This window comes from Bipolaris oryzae (assembly GCF_000523455.1).
Source record: "Bipolaris oryzae ATCC 44560 unplaced genomic scaffold scaffold_110, whole genome shotgun sequence".
Taxonomy (NCBI): Eukaryota; Fungi; Ascomycota; class Dothideomycetes; order Pleosporales; family Pleosporaceae; genus Bipolaris; species Bipolaris oryzae.
In genome coordinates this window covers 1-20,365 of record NW_006911386.1, presented here as the reverse complement: position 1 = coordinate 20,365, position 20,365 = coordinate 1, and the positions used below count along the sequence as shown (strand labels likewise).

The 20,365-nt window shown below is 51.3% G+C and overlaps 8 protein-coding genes across 8 annotated transcripts; 3 read left to right on the top strand and 5 right to left on the bottom strand.

The window, feature by feature from the left end:
- Positions 1 to 131: 131 nt before the first annotated feature.
- COCMIDRAFT_100772 (uncharacterized protein) lies at positions 132 to 971 on the top strand (the record flags this gene model as incomplete). The annotated part of the gene is made up of 2 exons (XM_007691826.1): positions 132 to 750; positions 802 to 971. 2 exons carry the CDS (start codon positions 132 to 134, stop codon positions 969 to 971), a joined length of 789 nt encoding a protein of 262 aa, XP_007690016.1.
- Positions 972 to 1,125: 154 nt separating this feature from the next.
- Positions 1,126 to 1,971, bottom strand: COCMIDRAFT_7088 (uncharacterized protein; the record flags this gene model as incomplete). The annotated part of the gene is made up of 2 exons (XM_007691808.1): positions 1,126 to 1,798; positions 1,883 to 1,971. The coding sequence occupies 2 exons, from the start codon at positions 1,969 to 1,971 to the stop codon at positions 1,126 to 1,128; spliced, it is 762 nt and encodes a 253-aa protein (XP_007689998.1).
- A 590-nt stretch (positions 1,972 to 2,561) lies between these two features.
- Positions 2,562 to 4,980, bottom strand: COCMIDRAFT_38590 (uncharacterized protein; the record flags this gene model as incomplete). Its single annotated transcript, XM_007691821.1, has 6 exons — positions 2,562 to 2,839; positions 2,903 to 3,217; positions 3,279 to 3,539; positions 3,796 to 3,943; positions 3,984 to 4,201; positions 4,254 to 4,980. The coding sequence occupies 6 exons, from the start codon at positions 4,978 to 4,980 to the stop codon at positions 2,562 to 2,564; spliced, it is 1,947 nt and encodes a 648-aa protein (XP_007690011.1).
- A 5,616-nt stretch (positions 4,981 to 10,596) lies between these two features.
- Positions 10,597 to 10,930, top strand: COCMIDRAFT_100739 (uncharacterized protein; the record flags this gene model as incomplete). Its single annotated transcript, XM_007691825.1, has 2 exons — positions 10,597 to 10,735; positions 10,809 to 10,930. The coding sequence occupies 2 exons, from the start codon at positions 10,597 to 10,599 to the stop codon at positions 10,928 to 10,930; spliced, it is 261 nt and encodes an 86-aa protein (XP_007690015.1).
- A 1,025-nt stretch (positions 10,931 to 11,955) lies between these two features.
- On the bottom strand, positions 11,956 to 13,545 carry COCMIDRAFT_38586 (uncharacterized protein; the record flags this gene model as incomplete). Its single annotated transcript, XM_007691820.1, has 3 exons — positions 11,956 to 12,465; positions 12,535 to 13,281; positions 13,360 to 13,545. The coding sequence occupies 3 exons, from the start codon at positions 13,543 to 13,545 to the stop codon at positions 11,956 to 11,958; spliced, it is 1,443 nt and encodes a 480-aa protein (XP_007690010.1).
- A 725-nt stretch (positions 13,546 to 14,270) lies between these two features.
- On the bottom strand, positions 14,271 to 16,258 carry COCMIDRAFT_100749 (uncharacterized protein; the record flags this gene model as incomplete). Its single annotated transcript, XM_007691824.1, has 2 exons — positions 14,271 to 16,130; positions 16,181 to 16,258. The coding sequence occupies 2 exons, from the start codon at positions 16,256 to 16,258 to the stop codon at positions 14,271 to 14,273; spliced, it is 1,938 nt and encodes a 645-aa protein (XP_007690014.1).
- A 349-nt stretch (positions 16,259 to 16,607) lies between these two features.
- COCMIDRAFT_28046 (uncharacterized protein) lies at positions 16,608 to 18,120 on the top strand (the record flags this gene model as incomplete). The annotated part of the gene is made up of 3 exons (XM_007691814.1): positions 16,608 to 16,952; positions 17,001 to 18,047; positions 18,115 to 18,120. The coding sequence occupies 3 exons, from the start codon at positions 16,608 to 16,610 to the stop codon at positions 18,118 to 18,120; spliced, it is 1,398 nt and encodes a 465-aa protein (XP_007690004.1).
- Positions 18,121 to 18,312: 192 nt separating this feature from the next.
- On the bottom strand, positions 18,313 to 19,089 carry COCMIDRAFT_100791 (uncharacterized protein; the record flags this gene model as incomplete). Its single annotated transcript, XM_007691823.1, has 1 exon — positions 18,313 to 19,089. The coding sequence occupies one exon, from the start codon at positions 19,087 to 19,089 to the stop codon at positions 18,313 to 18,315; it is 777 nt and encodes a 258-aa protein (XP_007690013.1).
- Positions 19,090 to 20,365: the final 1,276 nt, after the last annotated feature.

The window sequence follows — 20,365 nt, the reverse complement described above, 5'->3', positions numbered from 1 at the left end:
ATCCCATGTCCCTCCCCCGCTACATCCGCTCTCTCCACTCATCCTTCTTCACCCCATGGCGCACATACTCCTCTCTCAATCGTAAAAGCAGTATCCCATTCAACTTCTTCTCTGGCTTCACCGCCGCCACCATGGCCTCCGCATCCCCCACCAACCCTTTCCCCTCAACACCGTACACCCCAAAATACGATAAATGGCCGTATACAGCCTCGGATTTCCAGCGCTACGATGAGAATCCCGACGGCGATTTCTACAAGCAACCGCGGCTAGTTACGCATATTGATGACCCGGCTATTGCACGCTTGACACAGTATTACGACACAGTTCTGCCGCGGAAGGGCGAGATGCTGGATATGTGTACGAGCTGGAAATCATTCTATCCACCATCCGTTAAAGAAGCGATTCAAAAGGGTGAGCTAAAAGTTTATGGCGTGGGGTTGAACAGAGAAGAGATGGCACTCAATGGATGTTTTCTGGGCAAAGAGGAGAGGTTGAGGGTGCTGGATTTGAATGCGCCGCCGCATGATGTTAGAGCGGGGTGGGAGGAAGAGGAATTGCAGTTTGATGCTACGACGTGTGTGGTTAGCATCGATTATTTGAATGAGCCGCTGGAGGTTTGCAGGAGGTTGCTTGAGGCGACGAAGGAGGGGGGAACGGTGCATTTGGTTATTAGTAACCGTTGCTTTCCGAATAAGGTTGTTAGGAGGTGGTTGATGTTGGATGAGCGGTCGAGATTGGAGTTTGTGGGAGGTAAGTTGAGTGGTCATGCTTTGGGTACTGGGGTATTTGCTGACTTTGTAGATTATCTTCACTTTTCTGGATGGAAAGATGTGGAGATTGTTGATCTTTGCGCGAGAGATGAGAAAGGCATGCGAGTCACGGATGATCAGGGCACGGTTCTTATACGCTCACCACATCTTCCAGACCACCTGGACCCATTGTGGGTAGTTCGGGGTACAAATCAAGCGTAGTTCACTTGGGTGTAGTTGATAAGACTATTGATTCCTTTGTAAATGTACTTTTTATAAACTTTTGTTTGACTTACGATAGCGAATACATCTTCTAAGTACAAGCAACTCAATCACACAGCTTTTAATACCGAACCTTTGTACGTACTGTCCCCCCTCACCCCTGCTTCGCCCACGGCTCCAGTGCATCAACCAACTTCTTCCACTTTCCCCCCTGCCACCCACAAATACGCTCCCACTCCGGCAGTGTTGCCTTAATAAACTGCAACCAACCCCCCACAACAACATCCGCATACGTCAACTTTGCGCCCTCCAAAAACGGTCCCTGATCCCCAAACCGCCACATCTTCGCAAACTCCTCCATATCCGCCTCAAAAGCCTGTAGAATCTTCTCCCTAGTCTCACCCTCTACACACAACTGATCCCAGCTCTCCATATGCAAGCGCTCCACAAACTCCCGTTTCGTCTGCTCCGCCGTCTCAGGATTCAGCGGCAGATAATTCGAGCACAGCACTACGTGTTTCGTGAACAATGCATCGACGTGCGCGTTGAAGACGCGGTAGACGCCGATTGTGTCGGGAGAAGGGAATAGGCGTTCCCCGCTGTCTGCGTACGTGCGGTCAAGGTACACGGCTATGTCGAAGGAGTCGCCGACCCAGGAGTCGCCGTTGGGGGTGTTGGGATCCCGAATCATGGGTAGGGTGTAGAAGTCGGAGTTGTCTGGGAATTTGCGCACAGGGTCGACTTTGTGTGCGAGACGGGTGGATTTTACGTCTGGGAGTTCGACCCAGTTGGTTTTGTAATGGAGGGCTTTGATGTTGAGTGTATAACTAAATTGTTTGTTAGATATGCATGCTTTTTGCTTTTTCTTACGTGTTGGAAGAGGGGGAGTGGGGAAGCTGGAAATAACGAACCGTGTTTTCCAGGGGTTCGGGGCGTAGCATCGTTTTGGGGGGCCAGAGGCTATGTCGAAGAATTCAATTGGGGATTCGGGTGTTGCCATTTTGTCTGGTTTGTTGGTCTGTGTGGTGTCGCTGGTCTCGAGGAAGCTTGTCATGCGGAGATGGGATGCTGAGTATTGGTGGTGTCTGTGGGATGGTAGTTTGGTCCTATGTATATATGTATGTGCTTCTGTGCTGGCCAAGATGCCGCAGCATATAGTTACGTCGTTAGGCGTCCACAGACCAATCAATTGGACATGGGATGAGTCGATATGATATATGCGGAGTTCATGTAGAGTAGTGGGGCGAGGCGAACCGACGTTAATTTCGTGCAGACGCTTTGTACCACACCTTCTTAGCTTGTGAAGGCATAAACTAGCATAGAGACCGGAGTTCGGCAAGGACTGCAGTCTTGTGCACAAGGATTGGTTTGGTGTAGACGGTTGTTTGTGGCCTTTTGTGGGCCATTATCATTGTTGAGCAAAGATGAGTTGTTGTGGCTGTGCTTTTTGTACGACGGAAAGAGGTTGGTAGGAACACAATTACAGGCCCAATCTGCTGAACTCCTCTTAGTGCACAACCACCGTCCCTGGCGAAGACCTGGATCATTTGTATGGCATCTATCGCTGACTCCTTGCGTGTTCGTAAAAACCTAGGCTTCAATAACTTCCCGCAACGCCCTTGCACTCTTCTCCAACAGCTCCTTCTCCTCGCTACTCAACGGCATTGGCACACTCCTTACAATTCCCTTTCTCCCTAAAACCGCCGGCACACTCAGACAAACATCCAAGTCATCCTGGTAATGACTAACTGGCCGGATGCTCCTCTGGTCAAAAAGTATAGACTTGCAGATACTGGCTGTGACACCACCGATGCCATAATTAGTCGCACCTTTATTTTGGATAATATTTGTGGCTTTGTTTTTGGTTTCTTATGCAATGGCCTTTTTGTCAATGTTCTGATTTGATTCAATGGCTTTATCGAGAGGTACACCTCCAATGCTAGCAAGGCTCCAGGCGACAAATTGAGATTCACCGTGCTCGCCCAATACGTAAGCATCGATACTGGACGCTGCGACCTCAGCTTTCAGGGCAAGGATACCACGGAGGCGCGCTGAATCGAGAAAAGTGCCGGAGCCGATGACTTGCTGTTTGGGAAGCCCGGAAAATTGTTGGGCGAAGTAGGTGAGTACATCGACGGGGTTGGCGACGAGAAGCAGGACGGTATCTGGGCGAAAAGGTTTCATATCGCTAATAGCGGATTCGAGAATAGCTTTGTTGCGGCCGATGAGGTCGGTTCGGCTCTCACCTGTGCGTTGATGAGTTCCTGGGATCTCGCTGATGTTTCTCTGTGCTCGATTGATGTGTACCTTTCTTTTGCTTTGCGCCGGCGGTTATGACTATAACATCGCACTGCCCAGCTTCTTTGTGTGTTCCTGATCTTATGCGCGTTGTGGTATTTCCATGAAACGTGGCGTCAGAAAGGTCTTGTACCTGAGCATCACGGACTTCTTCTTTTGGATCCACTATCAAGATGTCACCCGCGACCGGGTCCATGATGAGCGAGTAGGCAATGGTGGCACCTACATCGCCTGCACCAAGAATAGCGACTTGTGAGGTGAGTTTCGGATCTTGAGACATAGTAACAAAAGGGAAATGTAAGATTCAAAGGGAACGCTGTGTTGGGATTGATGAGTACCTTTTAGCTTGATGATGCTTCTATTAAACCAGCTTGTGACCTACGTCATTCTAATGGCGCTAGTATCCTTGCTATCCGTAGATAGCCCTGTATTATTTTGTTCGATCGTTATACATCACTGCATGACGCCACACCCCATTGCATGCCTTTCGTGAAGCTGTAGCAATGACGGGCGGCCCATGACAGACGGATTAGCCTGCCTTTTGGGTTTACACACATTCGACATTGCTGGAGATCCGTCTCGTGCGTCGTGTAGACCTGCGAGGTGGGCACTGTGGTTTTTTCCGAGCTAGCTAGTATATGTCTTAGTATGAGATACGGGGTTCGTATGCAAAACTGAAGAAAGCATCGCGAAAGTCAAGCACATTCACGATACCTTGGGTGAAGCGGTCGCAGCTGGTGCAGCCGTCTTCTTCTTCCGGGGCTGTGTCAAAAGACCTTTCTTGAGCAGCAAGGGTATGACATCGGAAGGCTTATTGCGACTGATTGTCTTTCGACACACGGGACATTGTGAACGTTTGGTCTCGTGGGGACCTGTACGGTTCTCACCGGCGATGAGAGCTTCCATGAGGCAAGTGTGGCAGAACAAATGACCTATCTGGAATCAGTACAATTTCAACGTTGTTGTATGCAGAGTAGGACATACCACATGCTGTAGCTGTAAGGTCGGTGGGATTGTCCATGCAGATGACGCAATTGAAGGAGTTGAATGTAGTGAACGTCTCGTCGGGCCTGGCTTGTACCTTGGCAGCATCCTCACGCTGCTTCTGCAGAACCTGTTGGACTGATGAATTCTCAGTCAAGTCGACTTCTTCCACCGTGACAGATTCCACGCTCTGCTGCTTGGCCTCCTTGGCCGTACCGTCTTCTCTCTTGCGCCGCTTTGCTGAGGGGCCTGGCGTAGGCGACTGTCTCTTCCTTGTACGAGGGGGCGAGTCTGGAGCGCTGGTCAGGTCTACGTAGCCATTTGCCAGACGGTCAGGTCGCTGTGAAGCCGGTGACCCCTGTGGATGTGCTCGGGTGGTAGGCGGCATCTCTGGTTGTAGAGGGCGGTAGGGTCGCCAGTCAAACGGGGAGTATCTGCCGTGGTCGAGGCCGGCTGGGTTGAGGATATGGTCAAAGAAACCAGTGCTGAAGGAGAGAGTCGGAGCGCGGTTAGGTTCCTCGGACTGGCGGTCGGCGGCTGTGTCGGCTGCAGCGGCTGCAGCGGCTGCAGTAGCGGCGTATTCGTCGTCAAAGAAGGCGTCGATGCCTGAGGGTGAAGGTGAAAGCGAGGCGCGACCGTCCGGGTCGAGGTTGTCGAGCGTATGGGACGAATGTGTTGGTGAGGCGATGTCATTGTCGTCGTCCAAGTGGGCGTAGTCGGCCGACATGGTGGCGCAGGCGTCGACCTACTGGGCGGCAGCGGCAGTGGCGGCAGCAACAGCAGCAACCTTTTCCTTCACCGACAGGATCGCGAGGCTAGCAAGGGGCCTGGGCATGGTGTCGCAGAGGCCGCCGGGTCGGGCGTGCTGCACAGCAAGAGACGAACGAACGGGAGTGCATGCAGTGGTCCGCCCGCGTAGGGCTGAGAGGCTGTGGCGCAGGCAACGCCAAGCACGAGAATAGTTTGGTCGGGCCTCAGCACCATGACGACACAATCCGGCATTCTAGTACTGCACTGCACAAAACTTCGTGCGACACGGCCTGAATGCGACGACATGCAGCAATGCGCTTGATATACGTGCGATGATGCGCTGCTCAGGACGGCCGTTGACCGCCACCACCGCTGCCCGCCGGTCCTGTCCTTTTGCTGCGCATGTGCCTTTTGCAAATCCCCCACTGCGACGATGCCTCGCCACAGCCCCGCCACCATCCAGTCGCAAAGGCAGCACCACCAAGAAGACCAGCCTCAATAGTATGTCATTGGTGCGGTGCGAGGCCAGTTCCTGCATACTAACAATTTGCAGTCCCCTCAGAAGCCCGCTTCAGTCCCATTGGCGTCCAGCATCTTTCTTTCCACATCCACCAGCAAGTCTTTCCTGGCGCAGAAACCAAACCCCCACCTGAACTCATAGCCCTATCCAAGGATCACCTCACCCGCCATGACTTGCTGGGGAAGAACCAGGATCAGAGCCCGCCTGTCGGGTTCGATATGCCCGAGCTACAGGGCACCACACTGGACGAGCACTTCTACAAGCTAGGCATGGACGCTGCTGAACCATATTTGGGCATGGCAAAGAGGCTAGTATGGGCAAACCCACCACCAAGGCCAAAGCAATGGGTGCGACAGAGTGGCTGGACCAAGTACAACAGCGATGGGACGACGGAAGCAGTAGAAGTGCCAGACGAGACGATGCTCGTTTTCGATACCGAAGTCATGTGGAAAGAGACATCGTTTGCGTGTATGGCGTGCGCCGCCAGTCCGACAGCGTGGTATGCCTGGCTATCTCCCTGGCTGTTAGGAGAGTCAGAGTCGGATCGACATCTCATTCCCTTTGGAGACACGTCGACACCGCGTGTCATTGTAGGCCACAACATAGGCTATGATAGGGCTCGCATAGCAGAGGAGTACAGCATATCACAGTCCAAAAACGCTTTTGTTGATACCATGTCGTTGCATGTTGCTTCTAACGGCATGTGCTCGCGGCAACGTCCCTCCTGGATGAAACACCAGAAGACCCGAGAACAGCGGGGCAAGACGGCTACTGCTGATGAGAATGCAGATTTGTCCTCGGTGCTGGATCCTGACGTACTGCCAGACGAAGAAGAGCTTTGGATGGGAAGGAGTGCAATCAACTCGTTACGAGATGTAGCTCAGTTTCATTGCAACATCACCATAGACAAAGCAAAGAGAGAATACTTTGGCGAACTTGATCGCGCAGGCGTGCGGGATATGCTGGATGAGCTGCTCGACTATTGCGCTGCCGATGTGGAAATCACTCATCGCGTCTATCAGAAGGTCTTCCCCCTCTTCCTCGAAACATGTCCACACCCGGTCAGCTTTGCTGCACTTCGCTTTTTGGCTGTCGAAATACTACCAGTTGACGAGACTTGGGATTCTTACATCAACAACGCCGAGGCAACGTACCATAAACTGGACAACGGGGTGAAAGAAAGGTTGGTTGCGCTTACAGAAAAGGCATTGGAGGTCAAAGATCAACCGGATGTGTACAACAACGACCCTTGGTTAAGTCAGCTGGACTGGTCAGGCCAGGAGGTGAAGATGGTCAAAGGAAAGAAGAAGGGCGACCCACCTCGACCTGCAGCACGACAGAAGAAGCCGGGCATGCCCAAGTGGTACAAAGATCTTTTTACCAAGAATGACGGCCCCATGAATCTTACCGTGCGAACCCGATTGACGCCAATATTGCTCAGGCTGGCTTGGGATGGCAACCCTCTGGTCTGGTCAGACAAGTACGGGTGGACGTACCGAGTGCCCATGGATGAAGTGTTTGCCTACAACGAAAAGGGAATCAAGGAGTTGGACATGTCTGAAGAAGAAAACTTGAAGTTGCGTGACGACACCGCGCATGCATACTACAAGATCCCACACAAGGATGGTCCGCTTGCAAGATGTACCAACCCGCTTGCCAAGGGCTATCTACAATATTTTGAAAAGGGCAAGCTGGGCTCAGAGTATGCTTACGCTAAGGAAGCATTGGAGATGAATGCTTCATGTTCATACTGGATCAGCGCGAGAGATCGAATCATGTCGCAAATGGTTGTGTACAACAAGGAGGCAAGTAATGCACCCAGACTGGCATCTTCCTCTGCCAAGACTGGAGGAGGCAAGGTTGGGTTCATACTGCCGCAAATCATACCCATGGGTACCATTACAAGGCGCTCGGTTGAGAATACGTGGTTGACTGCGAGCAATGCGAAGAAGAACCGCGTTGGGTCCGAGCTGAAATCGATGGTACGAGCACCCAAAGGATACTGCTTTGTGGGAGCCGATGTCGATTCACAGGAGCTGTGGATTGCTAGCTTGATCGGTGACGCAACGTTCAAACTGCACGGTGGTAATGCGGTTGGTTTTATGACACTAGAGGGGACCAAGGCGGCAGGCACTGATCTGCATTCACGAACAGCGTCCATCTTGGGCATTTCGAGGAACGATGCCAAAGTGTTCAACTATGGTCGCATATACGGCGCTGGGCTACAGTTTGCGTCGACACTACTGCGGCAGTTCAATCCCTCGTTGACGGACGCCGAAACGTCCAAGACGGCAAACGATCTGTATCAAAACACAAAGGGCAAGAAGACGACGCGGAAGGTGCTACGCGACAGACCGTTTTGGCGCGGAGGTACGGAATCGTTTGTCTTCAATCGACTAGAAGACTTTGCCGAACAGGAGAGGCCGAGGACACCAGTACTTGGAGCTGCCATTACCGAAGCGCTGCAGAGACGGTATCTTTCCAAAGGCGGCTTCATGACTTCACGGATCAACTGGGCTATTCAGTCTTCGGGCGTCGACTATCTCCATCTCCTCATTGTGTCGATGGACTACCTCACTCGTCGGTACAATCTTGACTGCCGGTTAGCCATTACGGTACATGACGAGATCCGGTATCTGGTGAAGGACAGGGACAAGTACAAGGCAGCCATGGCGCTCCAGGTGGCGAATATATGGACACGAGCCATGTTTGCACAGCAAATGGGGATCAACGAGCTTCCACAGTCGTGCGCGTATTTCTCAGCAGTGGACATTGACCATGTGTTGAGAAAGGAAGTGGACATGGACTGCATTACGCCGAGCAACAAAGAAGCGATACCTCACGGGGAGAGCCTTGATATCATGGCACTGCTTGACAAGGGTACCGAAGCACAGCTGAAGTCATCGACAAAGCCAAAGGACGCACCAGCACCGCAGCAATACACACATGCCTTTACACCGCGTACGCCAATTATCAACACGCTGTCGGGGTCTGACAGTGCATCGCCCATGGCGCTTGCTTACATCAAAGCGCAAATCACATCGTCGGACGAGGAGTTGTTGGGGATTACGAGGTCGCTGCGGGCGCCAGCTGCTAAGCGGACGAAAGCGTCGATTGAAAAGGATGAAAAGGAAGCGGCGGAGCTGCTACAGAGTTACGAGCCAATAGGTCATTACCTGGATGTCAAAGAGTGGTGGGGGCGTGGTCAGGAAGCAGCAGGTAGTGCAGAGAAGAGCAGGAAAAGGCAGGAGTGGCTACCGAGCCAGTATGCGTCGTCTCGCAGTGGGCCTACGGTGAGGCCAGACAGGTGGTAAGATGTCGTGCATGTATAGTCGCCACTAGCGGCTGTTTTTTCTTTCTTTTGATCTATATTTTCTTCTTCTTTTGTATATGACTTGTTGTATGATATGGTCACGAGCTTGATATGTAAGGAAAATTGGAAGGATAGGTGCATGGATCGGGGGTTGGGTCGGGGAGGGGGAGTGGGTGGGGTCTCGTCATGCATTTACAAGGCGCATAAACTACCTTTTAATGAAGGCGCTAGCAACGTGTTGGCAAGGCGGAGTATTTGTTGTTTGTTTATTTGTTTGCGCAGATAACGCGGTGATGATGATGAAGAAGAGTGACGACCAGATTGTTTGACCGCTCATGGCTGCGAGGATAGGGCCTGGTGACACGTGGGCGCAATGTCATGTGAGGTGTGGGAGAGGTGTGGGATGTGTGGGAGGTGTGGGATGGAATGGCATGTCGGAGCAATCATTTCACCGACGGCAGACCATGGGATGATCCCACGCAGTGACCAACAATTGCATGGCTGGTATTTATCGCGCAGCCCGGAAACATGGGATCTGGATTACGAAAAGTGCACTATGCTTACACCATACTATGTTGTAGTAGTACCACAGCAGACTAGGCGTACATGTTACCGTAGTAGTATTGTTGAGGCTGAGGCAGTGCGTGGCAAGCAGCCAGACGGAGCAAAGAAGAGAGGCTATTCTTCTCGGTAGATTTGTCTAGAAGGGCCGGCATCCGTGGCGTGCCGATGCGATTGGGGGGTGCAGGGTCCCCTTTTCTAGCCCTTCAATGCATCTGCATCACGCTGCTGCCGGGCAAATTACGGGTGAAAGAGGCTCAACCTTAGCCTTGCATCGCTGGCTACATGGCGGTACACGGCGGTACATGTCCAGCTTGTTGTGTGTTGTTTGCAAAAAGCAGAAAACACACAGTGTTTGCACTGCAGACAAAAGGCCAGGGGGTTAGCTGAAATGCAGGCCTGGGCCTGCGACATGAAAGCGGTTAGAAGCAGAGCATTCGAGGTCCATGCTCCCCCGCAACCCCAAGTTTCTTGGGCGGTGCATTTCTATTTTTCCATTTTCTTGTTCCGCCATGTACCCCTGCGCCCCCATTTTAACCCCCTGGCACGGATCGCTCACCGCCCACTTTTGCCCCTAAAGTTTCTGCTCGCCGCCTTGCCGGCCTCGCCTCCTTTACCTTTTTTCGCCCCGTCCGTCCCCTTCACAGACCCACTGCAATCCTCGTTTTGTTGGGGTCCCACTTTCTTTATATAAACGTTTTTGCTCACCACCTTTTTGGTCCGTCACAGTCACTTCAAACCCCCTCCTCCTCCTCCCCCCCCCCCACACACGCTAACAAGACAGCAGTAGTAGTAGTAGTTGGCCTGTCACGCGCTCGACTCGCCTCCAACTTTCACTTCTTCTCGAAGAAAACATTCACGACTCGACCCGTTCGCTCCTACTAGTCATACGTGGCCCTCGTTTATATATANCTCACCACCTTTTTGGTCCGTCACAGTCACTTCACCCCCCCCCCCCCCCCCCCCCCCCCCACACACAGTCACTCATCAATCGATAAGACAAAGTCGCTGTACTTTTGTTCAAACGACTCGCCTCCAACTTTCACTTCTTCTCGAAGAAAACATTCACGACTCGACCCGTTCGCTCCTACTAGTCATACGTGGCCCTCGTTTATATATATAAACACTCGCTCTTCTACACTTCTACACCACTACCACCAAAACCAACAAAACAACCCCTCCCCAAAACAAATCCAATCATGTTCGCCCGCATTGCCATCCGCGCCCCTGCCTTCGCAGCCAAGCGCGTCACTCCCACCGCCATGCGCTTCAACTCCTCCAGCTCCTCCAGCAGCGCCGCGCGCATGATGGAAATGGCCGCCCAAGCCGAGCGACCCAGTACGCCATCCCTCTCACTCCTCAACTGCCACTTTGTCATCTTTTTCTAACTCGCTCCCCCCCCCCCAAACAGACGCCACCGAAGCCGCCGTCCCCGTCATGTGGGCCCTCTGCGGCGCCCTCACCTTCGCCGCCTGGAACCGCGTTAGCGAGCGCAATCCCACCCACGAGGTTGAGAAGCTGCTTATTGTTTAAGCATGGCTACGACGAAATAATGACGACATTCTATTACTACTTCTACTTCTACGATACCCCCGCCCACCCGACATACCATACCTTACTACCGGCCTTTTTGTCGTCACACATTCACCCATACACTTCTTCTACTTTCTTCCTCGACTTAAATGGACGTCTGTCTTTTCTTCCTCTTTAACTTGTAAACTCACCTTTCTATTCTCTCTCTTGGTCTGCATCTCACCTTTTTTTTTCTGTGAGCAATGGAGGGGAATAGAAATTAGACGGTTCGATATGTGGTAGAGCAATTCTTTTTGGAGGGCTGCTTTGCTTGCTGTGTGGTCAGGATTTTTCTTTCTTCTTTTCTTCCTTCTTGTGCGAGTAGATAAGATGGTCTTACTCTCATTTTGGTTAATTGAAAAAAAAATTCGTTACTGGACTCTCTATACTATGACTCTGTGTAAAATCTTTTTTCCCCCTCATATGTGTATATTCTACTGACCATGTCGAATCGCATACATACATTTACACCTCGTTGTTCCATTCCCCATATCCAATATATATATATATATAAATATGTATGCAAGGAAAAAAAAACTACCATCGAGTACACCACTTCTCTTCCATACAACCCTCCATCAGTCCCCCCCCCCAAAAAAAGCCAGCAACGCAAAAAAAAGAAAATAAGCCAAGGGAGAAAATCAAACATGCTACTATGCCAGCATTCTAAATTACATTCTCATAAAGATATATATATAATAAAAAAAGACACCCCTGCCACGACCTCTCCATTCAAATCATTCAACAAGACCGCATGCTTGTAACGAATGTAAACAAAAAGAAGAAGAAAAAAAGTCTCCCTCCCTTTTAACCATCATTAAATTGCCTTTCTCTTCCCCACTCACAAAACCTCATCATCTTTAAACACCCCCCTTTCTCGTCACCATTAAATACCCTTTATTCCTCCACAAAACCCAAACCTATTCATTCCCATCATCATCAAATCCCCCCCATTCATATATGCCCCCGCTCAGAGGTTCAAAATATCATTGTTTCCCACTCTTCCGTTGCTTAACCCTCGACCCAATCGAATCCTGCTCCACCTTGACCGGATTCGGCTGCGCAGGCGTCACAGGCGCCATCTGCTCCACCTTCTCCATTTGCGTCTTCGCTTCCTTCTCTTTCGTCGCATCCTCCTTGATCAACTTCTCCTTTGCCTCCGTCTCCTCATCCGTCGGCTCATACTCGCTGCGATCATCCTCCATATCCTTGTATACCGCAAACCTATACGCGATCCTACAGATCAAGAAGCCCCAGAACAAGTTGACGGCTTGCAGGGAAGCGAGGAGGCCGAGCGTGATGTATTGGCTGATCCAGCACTTGTATTGTTGCGTTTCCCAGTTGAGTTCAAACGGGCCGACGGTTTTGAACGTCGTGAGGATGGACCAGATGATTTTGAGGTTGATGTAGTGGCGGGCGTAGCCCCAGACCATCATGAAGACGAAGAAGTAGGGGGTTACGATGGGTGAGTCGATGTAGTTTAGGCATTTGGATGACTGCAATTTTTTTAAAAAATATTAGTATGTCGACTCTGTACCTTGAATGATGAGCATGGCAGGACTTACGGCAAGGAAAAAGTCGGATACGTCGTGGGTAATGTATACGGCGATGCCCATGTAGGTAAAGTGGAAGCGGTAGCTGAGCCAGATCAAGCTGACGGTGATGATGTGGTGCGCCACTAGCTCCTTGAAGTCCTTTCTCGGCTTCTCGAGCATCAGCATGAGCACAATGGCTTGCTGGGCCCAGTAACTAGCTTGCAGCAGATAGTACGCCTTGACAACTGCCTCATGGGTTCGGTGGGGGAATCCCTCGTACATGCCATTGGTATTAAAGTACCACACGGGAGTACGTGACATGATCCATATGCCAAACGGACCGTAGATACCAAAGTAAAGAGCAGTATATGCTTGTTCCATGAAACGCGACTGCTTATCCCTGTTGCGGATGCCAAAATGCAGGGCAATGGGGCGGATCAGACGTTGCATACAAAACTCGCGGGTAAAGCTCAGGACGATGGTGTAGAAGCCTACGAAAGCAAAATCCCGTCCGCCTTTGCCATAGTGTAGGGGCGCATTGGGGTCGGCTCGCACGTGGGCGGGGATGAGGGGGTCATCGCGTGCGAGTGGGTAGGACAGGAAAAGACAGGCCGACAGCGGGTTGGACGAGTAAGGGTAGACGAGGTATAGCGATATGACGGTAAGGGTGAGGACGAGGGGGAGCAGCCATGTGTGCCGAATGCACATTCGCTTTGCCTTTGAGAGGTATCGACGTGTCGTCTTACGTTTTGAGCGGCGTCCCGACTTGTCTGATTTCTGACAGGCTGGTCAGTTACATGTGGGGTCTCACCCTCATGGCAATTCTGTGCAGGAAAAAGAGGGTGCAACACATACCGAATCCATGGTCACTGGGCTGTGCAGCGGAGGGGTGACAGATCGATATGTGGCCAGGGACGGGACGTCAACATCGCCTGGGACGTCGGCGCCGAGGGCACTTGATTTCCTTCGGCGCCTGGGTGCGCTTTGGGGGGCAGGATTGTGCGGCAGTCCGCCATTCAGCGGTGGAAACGGTTCCGTCATTGTGAAGCCGAAGCAATAAGCAATTGCGGGAGGGCAGCGCACAAGGGTTTGCGGGAAGGATTGGGTAAGCCTGTGATTATATATGCGAATGTAAGTACCGTCCAAACAACCACGTGCAAAGGAGACCAAGGCCGAGAGATGCTGGACGCAAGGAATGTGTGGCCGCCAGCAATCCACCGGAGTTATTATTGTGGGCACAGACGATGCAAGCAAAAGTTGTCGTCGGGCGACCGACTCCTTTCCCTGCCAATTTCCCGGCCAAGAGTGGGGCTCGTGACACTCCCGCGCAATACGAAGCATCTGCGCCGATCGACTACTACTACGCGATGTCGCCCAGGGGTAAGGTTATGTCAGCATCACCATCGCCAAAGCCAAACCCTCCCTCGACAACTGCCATGTCTGTAGCCGAAACACAATCCCGAGTAGTTGACCTTCCTGGGTCTGGACACGATTCCCGGATCCGAGGCCCGGCCCGCAAACAGTCCCGCCCGTCTACCACGCGCCATGCAAGGGACTTGTAGGTAAAACTAGCCAAAGCAAAAAGCCATGACCAGGATAATGAGTATTACTATCAGACAAAAAATCAAGGACATCGTAGACTAGCCCGATACAAAAATGCAGCCATGGCCAGTTTACCACTCTCGCTATGCATACCTAAACAGTCATCAGGCCTACCTCGCTACCACGTATCGTACAATATGAATACGCTGCCTGCCACCCAACGCTCACTCCGACGGTCTAAGCCGGCTTCCAGGATGCACATTAGTCTTGTGCTGCGGTATCCCCACACCGTGTACAGGTGTACCATTAGCCTTAACCTGCTCTAGTTTCTTCCCAGCAATCTCTAGACTTCTCTTCACTTCAGTTGTGGGCGTGCCAACACTGCTGGCAGTCATGGTACTATCCATGCTTCCCTTCCGCGAGAGAACACCATCCTGTCGCAACAAGCCCTTGATGCCGCCAGCCTTGCGAGCTGGTAGTTCGCCTTTGCCGGCTGTAGCAACATACAGCAGATACTTGAGGTTGGGCAATGTGTGGCGAATGTCCAGCGGCCGCAGTCCCAGCGAGTTTGAGAGAATCTCAATGTTCTTGTTGAGAAGGAACACACCATACTCAAACCGGTACCTCACGACATTCTTCATGTAGAGAGGATATGTACGTTGGTGGTTTTGTTGATTTTGTGAAATAGCCAGTGGATCATCAATTGTCGACGTTGACCCGTGTAACGTTACCGGATACGGCAGCATGACGGACAGATAGGGCGAGAGCAAACTGACAACTTGGGCCACATAGCCCAATGCTGCAGAAGTGACGTCTTCCTTTGCATCCTCGAAAATGGAGTTTGGCAGCAGAAGTCCCCGTATTGTAAACGTCAGAGCTTTGCCAGGCACAGGCTCAATTGGGAATATCCTGAGCAAGTCTTCGCACACCCTTCGTCGTTGGCCCGTGATATCCTCTAGAGTCTTTTCCAAAAGCTCTTTAGTTTGGTCGATATTGGCTCTTTGTTCAGAAATTTCACTCTCCGCTTTCAATTGCTGTTCGCGCCCAGCCTTCATCTTCTCTCGTCGGTCCAGGATGTTGGCTTGCAGCTCGTCACGCTTTCTTCGCGCAGCTGCAACACGTCGCTTTTCGGCCGTCACCGCGGCCTGCACTGTCCGTAAGCTTTCTTCCGTCTCGGCTACCGATTCTACTGTGAATATATCCTCTTTGTTTGCTACGAGTATACCCTCAATCTCGTCGGCAATCCGGTCTCGCGTAGTCAGTGCGTCTTGTATGCAGTCGTCGAGCGTCGAGAGTCTCATGAGAGCGTCGTAAGAGGAAGATGGAAGCACTCGACCATCGGGATTCTCTTTGGGCGGTGCAAGAAGTTCTGGTCGCATCTTTTGCTGCACTGGTAGATCTGTGAAGCTAGTGTAGATGCCGTCCGTCATATAGAAGAGCACACAGTTTTGTGGAAGAGGGTGCTTGAAGCCTTCAAGGGTCTTGCCAATGAACTGGAGCGACCGGAACTGTACAGTATAGTCGAGCAGGTATTGCCAATTCTGCATCGTCTCGCTTTTGGCCCACACCCTGATTGTGAGCGTGTCCAGTCGCGTGACGCCCGGTCCACAGGGGCCAAGATCGAAAAACTTGAAGTTTGGGTTCATAGCCTTGTCGACGACTTCGGAAATGTAAATTGGATCCGTCTGGGCCTCGACGTGCAGGGAAAAGAAGGTGTCGGCCATGCGCCCGGCGGTGATGTCTTCCAGCTTCTTCTGACGAGTCAATGGGCTCGCATTGGTCCACTCCATTGTAGAGCGTCTACGCAGGCCCCTCCCGGTCGCAGGCCTATTTGCTTTCTGGGACGTCGTGGGGTCGCGCAAGCCATTGCTGCGCCGCACGGCATCGTCGGGTGAGGTGAGGTCGCTGGATGAGCGGGAATGCGCCAGGCCCCTGCTCTCTCGCATTGACAGCGCCTTTGCCGGCGACTTGAAGGTGCTCGGAACGGCCTCATCGTCAATGGTCTTCCCGCGTGGCTTTGTGGTGCTGGGGGTCAGAGTAAGGTTGCGAATGGTGATGCCTTGGAGATGCCTGAGCTTGCGGTTCTGGAGGCTTGTTAGCGACGTCGGCCATGGGCAGAAGCTGTCTGACACACGTATGGCAGCAACCACGGGCGCTCGCGTGGTGGACGAGGGTCGGACTGGCCAGCCGTCGTGAGCGGATCGCCGGCCATGTTTAGGCAGCCTGTCGCGGAGACGGGCAGATGAGAAGCGAGTGCAGCAGCAGCAGGCGTCTCATGGGTGCATGGTGGAGGGCGAGGGAGGGCGGGGACGGCAGAGCAGGCGCATCAGCAATGGCATCGGCGCAGCCCATAATACATGTGTGTTGCAAACGTTGACGCTGACTGCGACCAGACATACGCACGCGGAGGAGTCGCGCTGCACACGAGTCGTTGGCAATCCCGCGCGGGACCGGGCCCGTGCGCCGGATCCCAATGATTCTCGCATCTTTGCTTGCGTCCATGGCATGCCCACCGTTGGCCTGTCTGCCGGCCCATTGCCTCGACCACACTCGCTGCGGCCATGCCTCGCTCACTCGCCCGGCTCCGGTATAAGCCGCCGCTGAAGCCCATCTCCTTTTCCCCCGCTGCAAAACGCACAACACCCGTCCACGAGGAATTGCTGCAAAGGCGGGTCGCCGCCTATGTCCAGCGCCAGTCAAACCCCAAGCACCTCCGCCTGCAAACTGTTGTCAATGAAAAAGCCAGACGCCAGCCGACGGGACAGCATGTGAATGCTCCCATCAAGCCCTACACCCTGCGCGACGTGGTGGACCCAGAAGGCACGGCAAAGCATGGCGAAATAATCTACATTTTCCGCAACACAAAGACCAACCAGGTCATCTACTCTCTCCAGGAGTTGCTAGACGTACGACGCCCACAATGATTATATGGATTGGCTGTTGATTATCTGCAGAACCATCACCTCGACCAATTGCCCTTCATTGGCAAGCACTCGAAGCCGCCTGCCCTGCGCCCAGACGAATGGGTCCCTCACTGTGTCGTCACCTTCCCCACCTCTGCTCAAGGACATAGCGCCTTCCGCAAGCTGCGTGAGTTCCGGAAACTACACGAGACTGCGTGGGACAAGACCAACCCGGAAATGATTTCCATGGATCGCAAGCAGCGCATCAAGAAGATTATGGATCAGCGGGCCAACACGAGCGCCGATCTAGCCGAGGTGCTGCGCATACAAGAAGAGCATGGTATTCAGGCTGCAGAAGAGCTGCTAAAGCGCGAGCAAAAGGCCACTGCTGTGCTAGACAAGCGCTGGCAGGAAATCGACGCACTAGCCAATGCGAGCCTGGCCAAGGAAAAGCCAACTGACAACGTCAAGTGGCTGCAAGGCCAAATACGATCCATGGACCTGAAGCTCAAGATGAGGCACCATCAGAGCGAAGCCGACCAGAAGAGCCTAAAGGCCACTAAGGAAGCTCTCGAGACCCGGTTACGCAAGTTGCAATATGCAATCAGAAAAGCCGAACAGTTCAAGAAGCTCCAACAAGAGCTTGCAAAAAAGGCAGCACCTGCTCAAGAGCCAGGTGCTGAAGCCAAGTTGGACGAGTTGAGGTCTCAAGCCCGAGTCTTGGACGAGGCACTTCAAAACCCAGACCCCTCTCGGTCCGCGTCAGACCTTGAAATGGATGCTCAACTTCTCGCCCAACAGCGAAGTGAAATTGAGCTTCTTGAGCAGGCGTTTGACGCAAAGGCACAGGCCGAATCTCGCGACCACTACATTGCTCGCTCGGTTCTTCCAAAGGCCCTCAAGAAGACACCTGTCAGACCTTACACGCTCAATGGCGTCTCGGTGCAATGGGCTGATATGCAAGACGCCCTCTATGCGGCTGGACAGTGGCCTGATGCCATCGAGCACGAGCCTCTGGAGATCAACAGGGCGCGGGGAGAAACTATGTTACTTTCGGCGGAAGAGTATGAGATTGAAAAGAGCAACGATGTCGGACGGGTCATGGAAGCTCTGCAAAGTAGAGGCCAGACGTACAACGGCTTGCGGTCAAGCTTTGAGCCATCAGGTGTAGCTCCGGCATTAAAAAGTAGCATACCGACATTCTTGCCCGTACGGAGTGCCTTCAAGAGCGTTGCAGCCTAGGGGTTGATGTACACTATGTAGATTATTATTGTCGAATCTACCAAGGATTTCGGATACGCGCGGTGGCTTTTTGAGTCCATATGATCAGTGCCCAACCAGTGCTTTGCAAACTGACTTGAACTTATTTTGCATCTGCTTCGGTAGACTCCACTGCTCTCTGCTCACTCGCCTTGACTTCTTCCTCCTTCAACTTGAACTGGAGTTTCTCTAGTCGCTCTAGCAAAAGCTTCTCCTTCTCTTTGAACCTCTTCTCAAACTCTTCATCGTCTTCGTTACTGAACTCCAGAGCGGTAGGTGTCTTATCTCCCTCTCCGCCAGTTTCCTCCCCGCTTCCTTCTTCGGTACTCTTCGCGGTCGCCTTTGACTCCACCAACGCAGCAAGCTTCTTCTGCTTTACCCCGTCGACCCATTTATTGCATTTCTCCAATCTTTCCAAGCTGCTCTTCGGCCACCACTTATGCATATCACCTCCCCTGGGCAGCGTATGTGCATCATCCGGCAAGCGTATCCAGCCCAGCTTACTCTCGGCAAAAATGTGCAGGTCGGGCACCATCAGATCCGGGAAATCTAGTGTACCCACCCTCACATCGTATACGGCCTCTTCGCCCGGGAAATTGCTCGTCACCCACATGAGCACCCGGCATGTGGAGCATTCTGCATGCACTTCGACGTTCCCGCGCCGGTTATTCTTCTTAACAAATTCTGGCAGTGTGGACGATATGACTTTGGCATTATACATTTCTATCTTCAGGAACAGGCCGAATGCGCTGCCACAAAAGGCACGGCAGTCGGTGCAGTGGCAGGCATAGCAGAAGAGAGGTGAGGTGAGGAGTCGGTAGCGCACTGTGCCGCAGACACAGCCTCCTGTTATTGCTGGGAATGGTTTGCTCGAGGGCATGATGAGGGACAGTGGATGATGGGTGTTTACTGAAGAGTAGTAGTGGTGCTGCCTAGGGAGGGATCATGTCGCTTAACACCATGCACATGCAAATAGACGTACATACTATGTGGGGGTTGCCAGCTCGAGTCATGATGACGTGGGGGTGTGCCAAGAGGGAGCTTGCACAAGTCAGGAGTGCTATTAGAGGGAAGGCGCCATTCTTTAATGTTCTACTCATCCTCCTTCAATATGTTTGTTTACAGTAGCATTTATGGTTTGCAATACTGCACTCACATCCAGCAGAAGCGCCCCAAACCAAGGATATGATCTGTCCATTAGCATTGATTATTTATGCCGTCTTGCAACCATGCATAATTTCTTGCCAGCTGTACCCCAGTGTTACCGTGTCCGTGCACCTTGTGCGCGGATTCGGCTTGTGCGCACCCCAACACTATTATCGCGATCTTAAATTAAAGCTCTATAACACTATATAATAGCTTAATATATATAAAAATATAGTATTATAGTAATTAGATATTTAGTATTAATTTATATTATCTAAATTTTTATAGAAGGTTAACGCTATAGCCGCGTAACGTAATCCTTAGTAAGATAGATAATATAGTAGATATAGCTCTATTACTAGCTCTATTATTTACTAATTATTTTTAATACTTATTCTTTAAGATAGATACTTATAAGGCTATATATAATTATTTTTAAGCTTAGTATTAAGCTTTTTAAGTATTATAAGCTTTAATTTAATACGTACGTTTAGCTATTTTCTTAGCTTACTTAGTATTATATATCTTCTTAAGTCTTAATTAATTAGCGTACTTTTACTTAAGCTTAACTTAATACTATAGTTAAAGCTTCTTATACTACTATTTATTCTATACTTTCTAAAGTTTCTACTCTATCTTATTATACTTATATACTACTTCTTAAGCCTAAGCTTTATAGATCTTATAAGATAACTAAAAAATAGTACTACTATAATACTTTTAGCGCTATTAAAAATTAAAAGCTTTATTTTTACTTTTATACTTCTCTTTATATAGAAGAGCTAATTTAAGTTCTTTAATCTTATTATATAGTAGCTTATTTTAAATAGATAGATAGTAAATACTAAAGTATAGCTTTTAAGCCTTATATTAATTATTATTATTAACTATGTAAGGGGCTCAACCCCGTGGGGTAGTCTTAAGCTCGGAAGCACAAACGGACAGGCCTAGGTAACAAGAGATTGTATTCGATAGAGAGCTAAGCTTCTCGGCTACGTGGCTATCTATAT